General features: G+C 40.3%; 1 protein-coding gene across 6 annotated transcripts in view; it reads left to right on the top strand.

Moving 5' to 3' along the window:
- Nucleotides 1-16,189, top strand: part of CACNB2 (calcium voltage-gated channel auxiliary subunit beta 2) — a 245,447-nt gene that overhangs the window by 131,748 nt on the left and 97,510 nt on the right. Inside the window, exon 1 of one of the 6 annotated variants that reach the window (XM_074535304.1) lies at nt 4,876-5,051. The exons of the other annotated variants lie outside the window; for them this stretch is intronic. Coding sequence (XP_074391405.1) covers nt 5,019-5,051 — 33 coding nt within the window. The 5' untranslated portion in view covers nt 4,876-5,018. Of the gene's footprint in view, nt 1-4,875; nt 5,052-16,189 lie in introns of those variants that run through there. 6 annotated transcript variants of the gene reach the window in all.

The raw sequence follows: 16,189 nt of genomic DNA, 5'->3' as shown, positions 1-16,189 counted from the left end.
TGAATTTATGCTGCTGGAAGGGTGTTGCCCACAGTTAGAATGACCCCTATGGGAGAAAATCAATGGGAGAGCTAAAATTCATAGAAAAAAAAAAAAAACCCTAGTTGCTAATAATTATTTTCACATATAAATAACCTTGTTAAGAAATTATTCAGTGCTGGTGTGGGATGGGACAGAATGGGATAGTTTGGATGCAGGGTAATTATAGGGCAATAGCTCTTGCTCTTTCATGCCATATGTGAGAAGGAGCAGCTTATTCACAGTTTTTTGGCCAAAAGTTTCCTTAACAATTCTTGCTGCTAGCTGTCAAGGTGCTACAATCTGTTGACATTCTTCACTGGGACTTGAATTTAAATCTGAATTAGGTAAGAGAGAGTCAATTGCTTTCCATAGAGTTCCAAAAAAAAAAAAAAGTTGTTACTGTTGGATACAAGCGGAAAGATTCTTGTTTATCAAGAAAGGTCTGTTTAGTCTATTAACCTTGACAACCATGTCAGCATTTTTTTCTGTTTGTTTTCCCAAAGGCACTGTGTTGAAGTACTATGATATACAAAGCTATTTATAGTGTAGACAGTTCATAGCTATGCTTAAAAGACATGGGTCAGGGTTTAAATACCAGAGTTAAATGCTATTCTCTTTGACAATCTGGAAAGTCATTATGCGTAATCCCTGAAAATTAAAATGGAGAGATGGAATCCCTAAAATATCAATGTGAATCAGATAATTTTTAATTTCACAGAGTGCTTGAGGTAAAAAGGAACCTCTGAAGCTATTCCAGTCACCTGCTCAGAGCAAGGCCACCTAAAGCTGGTAACCCAAGACCATATTCAGATGGCTTTTGACTATCTCTAAGGATTGAGACTCCAGAACCTTCCTGGGCAATCTGTGCCAGTGCTCTCTGACCCCCTCAGTAAAATTAAAAAATAATAATAAAAAAAATTCTCTGGGTCCAAATGCATTTTTCCTATATTTCAATCAATACTCATTTCTTTTTGCCTTTTCATTAAGAGTCACTAAGTACAGTCTGGCTCTGTCTTTATTCCCCTTCCACCAGACACTGTACACCTTAATAGAATTTTATGAAAGGAGCAAAAATTAGGGAAGCAATCAGGGAAAAAAAAGTCCACACATATTGACACACCTGTGTTTGTACCAGTTTACCTCTGTTAACACATGATTAATATTGCTATTGCTGTGTCAGCTTCTACAGGTGAGCAAGAGCTACTTTAAAAGTGCTTGTATACCTTGAATAAGGGGTTTGCTTTATCCTTGTGATTTACTTCATCATTTCAGACTGTGGTCTTGGCTCTAGCAGTCACAGTATTTTATTTTTCTTTAGTTTGAATGCTGGTTTTTAAGGTCCAGTCTTCGTCAAGTTCCGTTGGTGTAGCTCTCTGTCACACATCTGCAAGAACATGTCCTGCTGAAAGTGCCAGCTGGGGAGAGGAGCAATTCCACCCTTAGCTTTATTTCCACCTACCATTTTTTAGATGTATTTCTGTGCTTTTGACACTTTCTGCCTTCATCACAGTTCCATTCTATTCCAAAATAGAGTAGAACTTTGTCTCTTGCTGAAGTCTCCTACTTACAGGTTTTCCAATGGCCTGTATTTTCTTGATCAGCCAGTTCTGCCCAGGCATTCCATCTCAGCCTTTCTGCCCTGCTCCACACCATTCCACTCCTTCCTGCTTACCTCCTAGCTTTAGGCTGGTCAGATAGCAAGCTGTCTCTGTGAAGGCTTTTTCAAATCCTGTTGTGCTCCCTGCTACCATGAGCATTTTTCTTGCAGGACCTTAGTACTGTCTTCTAGCCTGGCTTCTGTGCTCTCCTCCCTGTGGGTCACACTGCTGCCATCCATCCTTGTTCTGCACTCTGGTTTTCTGCTTTTCCCATCCCACCACCTCTTCAGCCCCGTGGTTCACAGATTCCTTTTGCAAAACTCTCTCTCCATGCTTCCCTCATACTCCTCCATCTCCTCCACTTCTCTGCTTGCTCTTTCTGGATCATGGCATTCTGCCTGCAAGGGTCAGCCCTGGTGAGACGCTGCCCACCCTCTGCTGGCCAGTCCCTTGCCTCACTCAGCTACTGGGGAACCTTGTGCAACAAAACCCCTGTGCTGTCACTTAGCTGGGAGAGGAGCACAGGTCATCCAGAAGTGCTTTGCTGAGTTTAAACATCCTCAACAGGGGTAGCATTTTTGCAGAGTTTTAATTCTTGAACCATAAAAGCTATATGCAAATTTGCTTTGTAGAGCCCTGAGACAGACTTTGGTACCTGTCATGATGTTTCAATTCAAGAGAGCAATGAGCAATTCAGCTTATTTACTGTCCAAGCTGCCAAACTCTGGCTGCTTGTGCTGTCTGTAGTGAGAATTACTTGTGACATGAAAGTCACTTATGGTGACAGCCTGAATAATGCCCTAAGTCTCTATTGAGTGTATGCAAACTGCAGTCCTCCCTGATTTCGTATTCACTGCCAAAGTACAGGAGCTGATGAAATTATTTTTAAAAATTATCATAATTTTTAATACATACAGAGCAATATGTTTTACTTTTTTTGATGTTAGGAGTACTTGTAACATTCCTGCTGATTTTCTTTTTCTCCAAATTAGTTGTGAGAGCCATATCCAAAATGGAGCAATCAAGCCACAGCACCCAAATTTCAATTGCTTAGAAGAGCTGTAGCAGACAAGCAAAGTAATGTGTGATGACACTGGCTTTGCCACTATTGACAGGTGTGGTTTCACACTAAAAACACTGTGTGGGAAAACTTGGGCAATTACATTAAAGCTAATAAGTGTGTGTAACCACACTCAATCAGCATCAATAGGAGCAACAAGCTTGGACAAGTGGTGATTACATTCCAGTAGAGGTGCTGATGCCTGTTAGCCTCCATGCAGGAATGATGCATGTTTTATTTACGCTCTGGGAATGAACTATTATGATATTATTTGTTTGAAGCGTAATTTGCAATTGATATAATGCAAAGTGACCAGTTCAGCTGACAGATTTAAACTAATGCTATTTTGTAAACATATGGTTGGAAATAAAATTAATGTCTTCTGATTTCTGATTTGCCCTTTTCCAACCATTTTCTTGGGTTTAACTCTGCTTGTGGATACATAAAAGAACATAAAAAAATCTAGACTCATGAGTCACATCACATATAGTCAACAGAGGACAAAAGGTCTATTTTGACAGAGAAAACAGATTGAGAGAAGAATATCCTACTAACTCACGCAAAGAAACTGAGTTAGTCAAGAGATGTATTTAAAATAAGCAGGGGATGATGCAAGGGAAGGAACAGGGAAGATATTTACAATGTATTTGAACTGCTTCGTTTGCTGGTTTTATTTGGAAAGGGGACTTGTTCTCTTTCTTCTGTGGAAGAGAAGGAAATTGAGTAGCACAAACTGGTTTTCAATGCTATATCTTGTCATGAGATGCTGTGTATATTATATTAACTTGATTATAGATATAAATGGGCAAGCATACACCCACACATTTCCTCCTTAAGAAATTACATATTCCATTTTTTTTTCTTAGTGCTTATGTATAGTTCTGGTTATAGGATATAGTATAGTGTGAACTGTGAAGAATTGAGAGGACTGAGCTGGGCAGGGATGGGTTTCATAGTGCTGTTTGAAAGCAGTTTTGATTGGGGTTGTGTTACTGGATGCTGACTGGTGGCCTCTTCCTCAGTTGAAAAGAACAGCCTTTCCCAGCGGGCAATATTTCTGTGTACCTGGTTTACTTTATGCTGTATTCCTACACCATCTTTATTGGGATTTATTTTTAAGCCCCATCTTAATATTAGTTTGGGAATGCAGTTGAGGAATTGGTCTCTTTAGTTTTTCAGCTGTGTTTTATCCTGCTCTTTTGCTTTTTTTACTCTTTCTTGTCTGCTCTGCCTGCACTAGAAGTTGGCCAGGAGCGAGGCGGGTCCTTGGATTCCTCTGTCCCGGTGAGGTATTCCATGCCGGATCCGCTTCCCGTGGCTGGAGGTAGCGGGTGTCACTTTTCAGTAACCATTGTGGCACAGAGATAAAGTTACACCGTGTTTACAGAGCGGGCTGGGACTAATCAGTGCGAGGAAGTAATGAAGCGAGCGAAACATGCAAAAGGGAAACTATTCCGGGCTGCTTGTTTGCTCGTTTGTTTGTTTTTAGAAAGAGATAGATCGTGAGATAGCTGCATGGGTTTCTGCAGCACGGTGAGAGCAGCGAGGGGTATGTGCGAGCCGAGCTCCCCGCGGCTCACCCCGCCACAGCAGCCTGTCCCTCCCCGGCCCCGGCCACAGCGGCCTGTCCCTCCCGGGCCCCGGCGGCTCCTCCCGGGTCCCGGCCACAGCAGCCTGTCCCTCACGGGCCCCGGCGGCTCCTCCCGGGCCCTCCCGGGCCCCGGCCACAGCAGCCTGTCCCTCCCGGGCCCTCCCGTCCTCCGTGGCTCCGCGGGCCGCACTCGCTCTCTCCCGGCCGCGTTTTCCCCGCTCAGAGTTTGGGCGGCGTCGCGCCAGGCGGGGCAGGGCCGGAACGCGGCGCTGCCGCCCCGCGCTGCCCGCACCGCCCCATCCCTCAGCCCGCACCGCCCCGTCTCGTTCCATCCCATCCCGTCTTGTTCCATCCTGTCCTGTCCCGTCCCGCCCTCCGCACCGCACTGCCCCGTCCCTCTGTCCCGCACTGCCCCGTCCCTCTGTCCCGCCTGCTCCGGCTGTGGCTGCCCGCCCCGTCCCGCTGCCCGCCCCGCCCCGCACGGCCCCGCTCGGCTCCGCACGGGCTCGGGGCTGCCGCTGCCGCCCGCGGAGTTTCGCAGTTTTCCATCGCGCCGGTCCCGCGGTCCCCGCAGCAGACTCCGAGTTCATGCCCGAGAGCCCCGGTGCCTCAGGAGCAGCCCAGGCGTGGGAAAGCAGCCTGGGAAGCCCGCCCGGCTGGGACGCGGGAGCCGAGGATGCAGGGGAAGATCTGACTTCAGGCGGCCGGGCGCTCTGGGCAACTGGTGTCAGACCGCGAAGGAGTAACTATGTACCTTTTTGGCAGTGAGGAGTACGAAGTGGTAAGATGTGAACTAGTGATTTTTTTCCTTAGTTTTTCCTTGTTTATCATGTTCCAATCTCAAGCTTATTGGGCAGCTTTGAATTTCTGTCATTATCGTTTTTTCTGTGTTTGAACTTTAGTATTCACCAATTCGATGGCTTTTTAAATATGGCATTTTTCTCCAAGTTCTTCAAGTTGTGGGGTACTATTTGGTAGATAAAATTGAATTTACTATCCTTGTCTTGCTTATTGCGTGGTGGTATTGAAAGTATTTAACTACTGAGTATTACAAGGCTATTTGGACTCTGAGTTGAGCAAACTCATGCCTCCAAATAATTCAGAATTTGTCTCATACTTTGTAATGTAAATAGACTACAAGGAGTTACGGAACTGGCCTTAATAGTATGTTTGTGGGGATGCTGCCAAACCATTTCTTTTGTACAAAAGTTCAAAGCATGTCATTGTAATGTACTGCAGTGTCTGTCAAAAGAGCTAGCTTACAAAAACCCAAACACACCCACGTTAAGATCTGACTCTCTTTTCTTAAGTACGTGTGTAGAACAGTGTTTGAAATAAGTTGATGATGTCAGAGAAGACCAGAAGAAAACCACTAACAGCTCCATGCTTCTGCACGGCATTGTTAGCTGACATAAAAGTTTGCGGTTTTGCAGCCTGTGGTTCAAGTGCTACGTTGTAAGCAAAATGGATGGATTCTTCCACCCACACACATTTGTGATTTAGTCCAAATCTGAGGAGCTTTGGGGAAGAATAACACTGAAAAATATGTATGAACTTGACTATAGGACATCAAAATAAATTTCACAAGCTCAAAAGTGCTACATTCTTTGCATATAACTGGCAATTGCAAATGTTTTGTTTTGATTATTGAAGTTGCTCTTTGAAGTATAAGAGGGCCTTTTATGGCAGTCTGGTTTCTACAACACATTTCAAGGAATTAATTTAGTTATTCTGGATTTTTTTCCTCTTTTATTTTTCTTTTTTAAATTCCAGCCAGCTATGTTTTTTAGATGCAACAAATGTAAAAGACATTCAGGAAAATAATTTAAGTGCAGCTGTCTGCACATTGAACTCATTTGTGAATGTGTGACTTACACAAACTTTTACAAACCAAGCTAGGGAGCTGAAAAGAACTTAGTTTTTCCAAAGCACTAAGCCACAGGGCATTGCAGTGATTATGCTATAGAATGTTTATGTGTGTATAAACATTATAAAGCAGGAGAGAGTGTCAAAACTTTGAAGCTTTTTTTTTTTGTATTTGGTTGCATTCAGATATCTGTAAAGGGTCACTCTTAACAGACTTTTGCATTTTTGCTCTTCATTTCATTGTATCCTGTGGAGTTACTTCCTGGTCCATACAGCAAGCAAGTCTGAAATTTTAAAATGTCTTGCAAATAACCTAGATGACTGAAGAATGGTGTTAGGGCTTTGGATTGAGATCTCAATCTCTTTCTCTGATGCTGTTTCAGCTTCTAAAAAAATTCTGAAGTATTCTGTGTCATAGAAAGTAGTTCAGAGTTTGAAGCAACTTGCCCAGGCACATGAGCCATCTCATTCCAGTCCCTTTTCTACACCATACTTACACAAAGTGAAATAGCATCAATAGGAAAGTTAAGAAGCCCACCATGAATGGTGTGGGGTTAGGGTTTTTTAATTTCCTTCTTGTTTTTTTTTTCTTTTGTTCTTTTTGATGTCTCTGGAGGTCCCTGAAACTGAAGAGTAATGATCTCCTCAAACAAAATGTGTCACTAAGTGCAGACCAAAATACCATTTGGGTTTTTTCTTAGTTTTTCTTTGGAGCAAGACAGTTTGGGGGAAAAGAAGGATGCACTTTTTTGGTATTATTTTGGCAGCCAGACTTACCAAGATGTTTGCTTTACTCAGTGATAAGTAAAATAGAATTGATGGTATACATAAAGCTTGAAGAATGCTTTTATTGTTCAGTAAAAGCTAAATCAATGTGAAACTTCTATCTGTACAGATCTGTTGTTCATGAAGCCATATGCTCTGTACTGTGGAAAAGTCATTTGTTTTATCTTCCCACACAATTACTTCAGTCACTGAAGGACAAAGTGAGTGAAAAGTGACAGTGAAGAATTTCAGGGTTTAATTGTAAGTTTACTATTAATTTAAAGCAATTTTAAATAAGTTCAAGGAATTCTAGCTATGCATATAATCTTTGATTTTTATCCTAGGGAGGAGAATATTGATGAAAAGAAACCTAGCATAATTAAAGCATCTCTTAGAGGAATTCAGTAAATCCATCTCTTAAAACTCAATATTTAAATAGAGTAATAGAGAAATGGGACTGTGTGTGATCATTGTTTGCATTTCATATGCACACACACATGTCCATGTGAGCACACAGACACGATTGCGGAAACATTTGTAGCTGAGGTGGTGTTCTAACCCAGCTGAATTTAATAGCCAAATGCCATAGATTGGTACTATCAACTTTGCATCCACTCTGCTTTCTTTTTGTTCCTGTGTATAAACAAGCTTGAATTATTAGTTTACTCTGAGTGCATTATAAGTCCAGGTATGTGACATCACTGATAATTAACTCTGATACTATCTCCCACCAACCCCAGCTGACAAAGATAATATTGCTTAAGAATCAGTTATCAAAAGAAAAAAAGTTGGGGTTTACGGCCACTTCATATTAAAAATAAACACAAAGGGTCATGACACAGTGACAAAAGCTGTATTTTTGAAATAAAATAAACAAATAAATTTATTAATAAGAAACCATGTAGCAGTGGTCCTTTGCTATTTCCATTAATATTTCCATAAATATTCTAACTTGGGATGCACAGTGTCTTCCACATTACATTTTAGAACTTTAAGTAGATGCTTATTGAGCTTTTTATGAGTGATGAAATAAACATATAGAACCTTTTTAGGCATTCTTTGCCACATACCTAACAAAGTAGATGTGTTTGCCTATAGTAAGCAATTTAATTTCATAAATATAGGAAGCTGTAAAAAGCTGCAAGCCCAGAAGTCTCATTTGTGCCTGTAACTTGTTTGTTTAGGCCTTTTCCCGTTTGCTTGGGAAATAAACCTCTGGTTAAATGGAATAAATAAATAAATTAAACAGAACTGGAGTAGTTCATCAAAAATGAAACAGAAAGAGGGAGCTCCTTTTCACAGATGCCTGGTAGATCGTAGTCTGCATTACTCTCCCAAAACAAAAGCATCTAAACCTTACTCCCAACAGACTCTGGAATTCCACATAAGGGATGATGGGACTCCAGATGGTGCTGGCAAGGTTGGGAGGCTCTCTGTGCCCCTGCAGAGCATTTCCCATGGCTGCAGAACATCTGCTCCTCCTCCCTCAGGTGGGCCTTGCCAGGGCTCTGGGTGCTGGCAGCTCCAGCCACATCCCTCCTGCCTTCCCCGGGGGTGTGCCAGGGCTGGTGGCACCCACTTGTCCTCAGCTGGGCTCAGGACACCTTTGGTGTTTGAGCACTCCTTCCCACCAGCAGTCTCCCCTGTCAGGGACTTTGGGCTCTGATGTGTTAGCATGATCCAACACTGTGATGGTAAGAGTAGGGTTAATTGGGATTTCTTCTGAGAAAAACCTAATCACTGGGAAGCTGTTCTTTTAGCAGAGTAGTTCAGAGGCAGCAAGTTTTCTTGGTTATTGGTCATTTAAGAAAAATAATTGAATTTCATTCGTTCTATTGCATGTAACTTTCAGATTTTTTGATCTATTTTTAACTTTCCTAAGAAACTCAAAACTTGGCTTTTTTTCATCTCCATAGATATTTTTCTTGGAAAATAAGGAGTGAGAAACCTCTTTATAAGTCCACTGAATTGCTTGTGATGTCTGGAGCATATGTTTTGGTTGCCTTGGAAATTGAGCATTTGTCACTTGTGTTCTCCAGGCAAAAGTTTTGAACTTGTCTATTTAAATTAAATCTTTCCTTCTGTTGACTTTGCCTATGTCCTCTTGAAGGATGGAGCACTTCTTTTGGAATAATAAGTATGATGTTGATAAATGCCAGTTATACTCATGACTCCTGCCAGGCAGAATTATCTTCCAAAAAGTATGAAAATCTGTCTGCTAAATTTCTAAAGGAGGGGAATATCTTGGGGTAGTCAAATGTCATTCAGGTTTGAGAAGAATTACTTTTTGACTGTTCTTCATGAATCAGACAGATCCCAATTCTGTGTGTACAGGCTTTCTGCTGATAGGCTAATTTTCAAGGGAAAACTCCACCTATTTTAGAAATATTTAAAGTCCTAGAAATCAGTAGGGACAATACAGTGAAGTATTTACTCTGAGTCATCGCTACTTACCTTGTATCAAAAACTGAGTGAAGGGAGAAAAAGATGTTGTTTAAGATCAGAGAAAGTCACTTGCAACATTTTAGCAATGGTAGTTTTTATCATACTGTGGATTGACGTGGGAATGTATGAAAATAAATCAGAATTGCTTCTTTGGGAACCTCTCCCTTGAATTGCAATTGAATTGAATTAAATTGTTTGTTATTACAAGGATGGTTTGGCAAATTACCTATGGCAGAACACTGGACAAATTTAACCATAAGATTTTGGAATGACTTTCCCACATTCACCTTAGTTCAACCTAAGGCAGGAATATCTAATGCTATGTTCAGATAGATAAGTTGTACAACATGTGACTGTAACTTGAAGTACAGACTTGAAAGGCAATCAAATTAAATTCAGTCTCTGAGGTTTGCTTCAGAGCCATGAGTCCGTCCTTTGAAAAATCCCTTGACATTTTGATTCTTTATCTTTAAATTTTAGGAGACACTTGGCTTATTTCTAGTGACAATACCACTTGGTTGATTTTCAACTGCAAATATTGTACAGCTGCACAAGAAATTGATTTATTCATGCCTGAAACTGTGTGTTTAGTGAGAAGTACTCTTATGTGGAAGAAACAAGTGCTTATATGTGAAGATAGATGGGATCACATCCAGAGCTGCATGTAGATTTGTGAAACAGTCACCCTTAGCAAGCCTTTTTCCTGTGGATTTTCTGCAGCAGCCAAAGTGTAAAAGCAATAGAGTTTCCTTTTCCTAAATTGGAAAAATGAGGGTCATTCTGTATGGCATCATTCCCCATGAGTAGCTCAGAGACCTCGCAGCTGTGTTTAAGCACTGCATATGAGTTTTGGGATTTCCCCAAGGAAAGCCTGGGAGAGCTGGTGGTTCTGATGGTGTAGCAGAATGGCTCCTGAAACAGTTTCAGTTTAGAATAGGGAAACACTAGAGAGGAAAATCCCAATAAACCCATGCAGAGGAAAGTATTGGTCATTTCTGTGTTACTCCCAAGACACCCAATGTACTTGCCAGTTAGTGATTTGCACAACTGTAGTGACCATACTTCTTTCCCCAGAGAAAAATCAGTGTTTAATCTAATGTCCTGTAGTTTATGTGAAGTATAATTTTAAATAATGATGTTACTGTTTGTTTCATATAGCTTCTATTTCCTTGCCTCCTGTCTTTAATTTGAATTTCAGTGACTAAGGACAGAGCCTTTTATATTTTTGAGAGTATATCGAAGGTATTTATAGTATATCTGACCTTCCCCTACCTTTGCCCCCGCAGTCCAACACATGAACAGTCAATAAAAAGGCGGGGAGCTCTGTGGGGGCCATGGGTGGAGGCATGAGCTGTAGTCCCTGTTATGTACATGTGTCTGTGAGCAGTGGATCAGCTCCCTTGTGTGGAGCTCAGAACACCTGATTTTCAATGTAGGGTCCTAGGGAGTGTAGAGCTTAGGAGATTAAAGACAAGGTTTTTCCCTTCAGGTAATAACATTTAGAAGTAGATATTTACCACAAAAATGTGAGGTAAATCAATGACTGCAATTTATCTGGATCCTTTTGCACTGGTTTAGTGCTGAGCCATGCCTGAACACAATGAAGGAAGGGAATGAGCATTTCTCATGGCGAGTGCCTGATGTTTGAGATGCAGGTTTGTGCCTGAGGCACGTGTGAGAGGGAGCCCTGTGAAAGTCAAATGGTTTCTGACATTTAGAAATCAACCCCGATGACCAGCTCCAGGTGAAATAGCAAAGGAGAAGTTTACTCCAGCTTAAGGAGTAGAGTGTAAGAGAAATAGAGTGTGAAAACTGGCCTGGGTTGGCAGGACCAGTGCAGTTCACCTCACAAACATGAATCAAAAATAACAAAATCAGAGTGCTTAAAAGTCCCACCAAACTGTTTGAGGGAGCTCTGAATCTCTGAACTACTTTTCCATTTGTGAGACAGCAGAGGGAAGGTCTATCACAGGACCTGGCTTCTGAGTGTATTGAGAGCACCAAGGTCTGATGAAATCTGTTAATTCATCTATTGGTCTTGGTTTCAGTTTATTTCCATTTGAAGGAAATGGCCATGATGATGACCTGTTGGCAATGCACTGCTCAGCCTCATGCTGCACAAGGCTCTTTACCTCAGTGATGGGAACCAGCATGGACTTGAGGGAAAAAAAATATAACCTGATAACTTCATGATCAGGAATTATTGAATTTTTCTATTCCATATTCATAATTTATTCTGCAGGCCTTGATAGAAATAATTGGCTATTTTTCAGTGAGGAATTTGTATGAAGCTAATGTAGCCATTAGAAAGTCTTAATGATAGAAGCAGTAATGTAAGCAGGACAGTACAGAGTTAACAACAAGCTAGTTAGTTGGGCTTCCCTGATTTATGTAGCTACATACTTAATTCTTGGATTCCTCTGTACACTGTGTGAGTGTGTCCAGGCTTTTGGAAATTATTTACAACTTCCTCCCTCTTATGCCACGTGTATTCATAGTTCTTATTTAATTAAATGTCAGGAGACCTCTGTAGCTAGAGGTGTCCTCTGGGTAAAAGATACTAATGGCATATGGTTTAAGTAGTCAATTTATAATGCTTGGGGTGGAGCCCTGCATACAAAAGTTGAGCTGTTTAGAGGAAGGTGGCCGGAATGTCATTGGTTAAGGAAATGGGACATGCATATGCTGTGCATGAATATGGTGCAAAATAAATCCAGATCCTGCAGGAACCCCAGTGTTCTGCCTCTAATAATAGCCTTACTTTAAAGTTTGTTTTCCACTTAGTATTTGTGCCATGCATTTTGATGTGTACGTTGTTTAGCCTGTGGATGGATGTGAGGTAGCAGAAGGGGTGGCAGAAGGGTTAGCAGAAGATGTTTTATGTGCAGAATGGAAATGGTGCCTTCCCTGCAGCACATATGGAAAGCTGAAGTTGAGAAGGCATGCTGGCGCTGTCTGCCGTGCTGTCTGCTCGCCTGGCTGCCTGTTTTAGCCTCCCCATCCTGGGCAGCACAGCTCCTCTGCCGTCAACGGTGTGCGAGGTGGTGGCTGCCAGCCTGGGCAGCTTGTTGCTCTCTTGACCTTTCAAAACTCTAGCAGTTACAACAGCTCAGTTAAGCACTCCTAGCAGGCAGGCTGGATATAGTCCACTGGCATTTTGATAAAAACCTTCCACATGGGGAAATCAAGGACCAAAAATCCCATTTCAGAATATTTGATATGAAGTTTCTTTGATAAACTTTTTGGGCCACAAGTCCTTTTTACCCTCCTTTGTTTTCCTTTTCTTTTACAGTTGAGGCTGTGTGTTTATGTCTGTTTGGGAATATGTTTCTGTTTTCTAGTTGATGATAGTAAGTAAGATGATTTGTTCTGATGAACAAATTCAGTAGCAGCTGATCAGAGCAAATCTGTAATTTGTTCTTATTTAACACTGGCTCTCAGGAAGGCTATCACAGGGGAAAAATCCATCTACCTCTTTATGGAAGTCATGGACATCTATCCTCATGAAGACATGTCTACTCTAAATTATAAACAAGCTGCAGGAACTGGAATGACTAAATGAAATGCTGTTTGTTTACATACACTGCATGTTACTTTCCAGATAATTACTTCAGCTGATGAATAAGAATTGCAAAGTCCAGAGGATAGGCAACACATCTTTAATAGGAATCATTAATTCTTTTTTTCAGCAGTCTTTTATTTATACAGAAGTGGGTAATGATAACCATGCTTTTTTATTATTCTCTTTTTATACATCTCTGACCAGATTAATTTCTAAGATTCTGCTGGGAAAAAAATTAGCAAAATTTGGCTGTTTTCATTGCAGTAACTACAGACCCATAGGAACCAGCCATTTTAAAAGGTTTTTCCTGAGAAATGAAAGATTAAAATCCCTGGGAAATTCTCCTGTGCACATTTCATTTTACATTGTCATTTACAACACAGTGTGATTCTATACGTTTTAATTTAGCAATGCGTAGGAATTTTTGATGTTTAAAATTCTAGTATTCTATCTTATATTTTATGGTTTATAATATAGTCTTAAAGTTCTGTTAGAGCTTACAAACCAGTCAAATTGAGCTAATAGGAATTGAGGTTAATATTTTTTTTTTACCTTTTTAAGGCAGTTTCTGTGTTTCTTAAAAATATCTATACAGATGTTCTTATTAAAAATAAATTCTTTAAATCAAAGTAGTTTTTTATTGGTATAAGAAAGGCAGTTTTGTTTCATAAATACAGAGTGCTTCCTACTCAGCTGAGTGCTTAAGTCTAAGGACAGGTAGACCATTACAAGAATTTTTAAGCAGAGGGAACAATCAAAGCCCAGTTTATGGGAGCAAGGCTGATACATTAATATTGCTAGTTGAGAATCATAAGAACATAGTAGTATTTCAAAGCTATTCCTTTTAGTAACAACTAAGTATGAAATAAAAGATCTGTACATGTATTTTCCTGAAGTATATTTGTCTGAAAGGAAATTACAAACTTAGTTTACTTCCCTGGAGGTAACTGAAGTTTATTATATGTGCAGAAGTGGGCTTTACTAAAATTAACTTTGTGCATATCTTCATAGAATTGTTTCTATCTGCTTGCAGAGGCAGCTCAGCTGGCTAATTTTTGAGGCTAAATGTCAAACTTCATAGTTTATTATCCTAAGACTGCTAGAACTTCTTTACACTTTTATTTGGTGTAGGAGATTGAAGACTAAGACCCTTTGTAAAGTTGCAAAATTTTAATCCATGGAGATTAGACCTCAGCTAGACAGGGTCCTGAGCAATCTGCTGTGGCTTTGAATATGCTACTTACTCTTGAGCAGGAGGTTGGACTAGATGTCCTTTCCTCCACATGTCCTCTCACCAGTCTCCTTTTTTTCTTTGATTCCACTGAGAGAATGCAGACTATATAAAAATCTTCAGGGCACAAAGGAGGAATCCTCGTGTTTTTACTTCATAAGTCAAGACTCACTCTTAGAAATTGTCATCATGTCCAGCAGTTGCCCAGCAACTGATTTAGTTCCTGTTAGTGAAGGATGCCCAGCACAATTCTGAAATTTTAGGCCATTAATCTTTAACTCACTGTGATTGTTTTGCCTTCATCTGGATTCCATGAAAGTATGGGATAATATCTATAAAGTGAGATATGAAAGAGGCATTAGATTGTTGCTCGAATATAGTCAATTTATCATATGTATCCTATTGTGGTTTACCTCATATATTTAGGAAAGTTGTGTTGTTTCCCTTAATTCCTTCTAAAATGGAATAATTCATATTGTGTGCTGTAATTCTGTTATTCATTATAGACATCCTGGCAGGAACATGGGTGGCCTTCAGTCATGCTTAAGTGAAACCATAAAGTTCCCTGTACAAGACCTTAGTACCATATGTGAAATTTTGATTTTGCTGGTAGACATTTCACTTGAATTTGACATTGGGAAAATACTTTATTTCTTTTAAATAACCACCACATACACCTATTTCCTGGTAAATTAAGCCGCTTTGTCTTCTGGGAGGTTTCCTTTGCATGCATGAATGTTATCTCTCTCCTCTCCTGCCAGGAACAAAGATTTGTAAGGAAAAATTAATAATTCAGTTCAGTCATGTCTTTTTAGCACAAAATAATGCTGTCATCACTTTGGATCCAGAGCTTTGGTGGAATTTGCAGGCAAGAACATCTGGGGAATGGTCTGGATGGGACTGTCCTGGTGTGCTGAGGGACAAAACATAATTCAGCTGATACCATTTCCTATGGCTGATTTTGCCTTGTCACCACAGGAATAAAATTTGGTATATTCCTGTAATCAAATGCCTCCCAGGGAAATGCATACATTTTTAAAAAATCCAAACACTGCCAATTTTGCTGTTTTGTTTAGGGTTATTTTAAATAAACCTGGACATCTGTGTCTGTGAGTGTGGTGGGAGAGATTAGTCCTGCCAGTTATACAACATGTTTTGTGGACCAGCTTGACTTGTAACAATTGAAAGTGTTGCCCTTGTGCATCTCTGGTAGATTTTACGATGTGAATGCAATGCCATTCAACTTCAATAAGGTCTGTTTTAGCATAATCAAGAGAGGAAACAAGAAGGAACTGCTAGGGAAATCATAGACTATGATGATTTTGAAAATTAACAGGAATGAAAAATACTGACACCCTCTCAAATCATGAAATGATCCAGGTTTGCAGACAACTGACAAAACATGAGAAGTTATAAAAGAGCACACTTGTGTTACTGTGCCAGCTTCAGCAACAGGCGTTTCCTTTTCTTCTGCATGATGAAGGAAACAATAAGCCATGATTCTTTTTATAAGCATTGTAAAGTTAAAAACTTTGAACAGGAAGGGAGATGCCAACTGTGTGAATTATTGCTGATCATAAATGGAGTAACTCTTACAGAAGGAATAATGGAAGGAGAGCAGTGCAAATCAAGACTGACATTCTGGTTTACTTAAATAAAATTTTTCAATATTATGTAAGAAGTGTTTCAGACTAACTGAAATCAGTTAAGAATAAATAAGATACCAAATCCTTTTTTTTTTCCCCTCCAAAATTGAGTTTAGCTGGTATAATATTGAGAATTCCTCTTGAGAGCCAAGAGGATTTCTTAAAGTCTTGAATTTAGTGGTGACTTTTGACTTTTACCTGACCAGGGAATCTAGCATTGTGTCTGGAGAATGTTTGAGGGATTTTGAGTACAGTGTGGTTTAGCAGTGCATATACAGTCTACGGAATGGGTCATAGGTGTGACCTAGGAGAAGTGATGCTTCTTGCTTTTAAATTTTTTGCCTGCCCGTGCACACTTTGGGGACTGACTTAATGTAAATCAGGATGAACACAGAGAGCCTGTT

Source organism: Zonotrichia albicollis, chromosome 1 (assembly GCF_047830755.1).
Source record: "Zonotrichia albicollis isolate bZonAlb1 chromosome 1, bZonAlb1.hap1, whole genome shotgun sequence".
Lineage (NCBI taxonomy): Eukaryota > Metazoa > Chordata > Aves > Passeriformes > Passerellidae > Zonotrichia > Zonotrichia albicollis.
The sequence above is the reverse complement of the archived record's forward strand: the minus strand, read 5'-3'. Positions and strand labels throughout refer to the sequence as shown.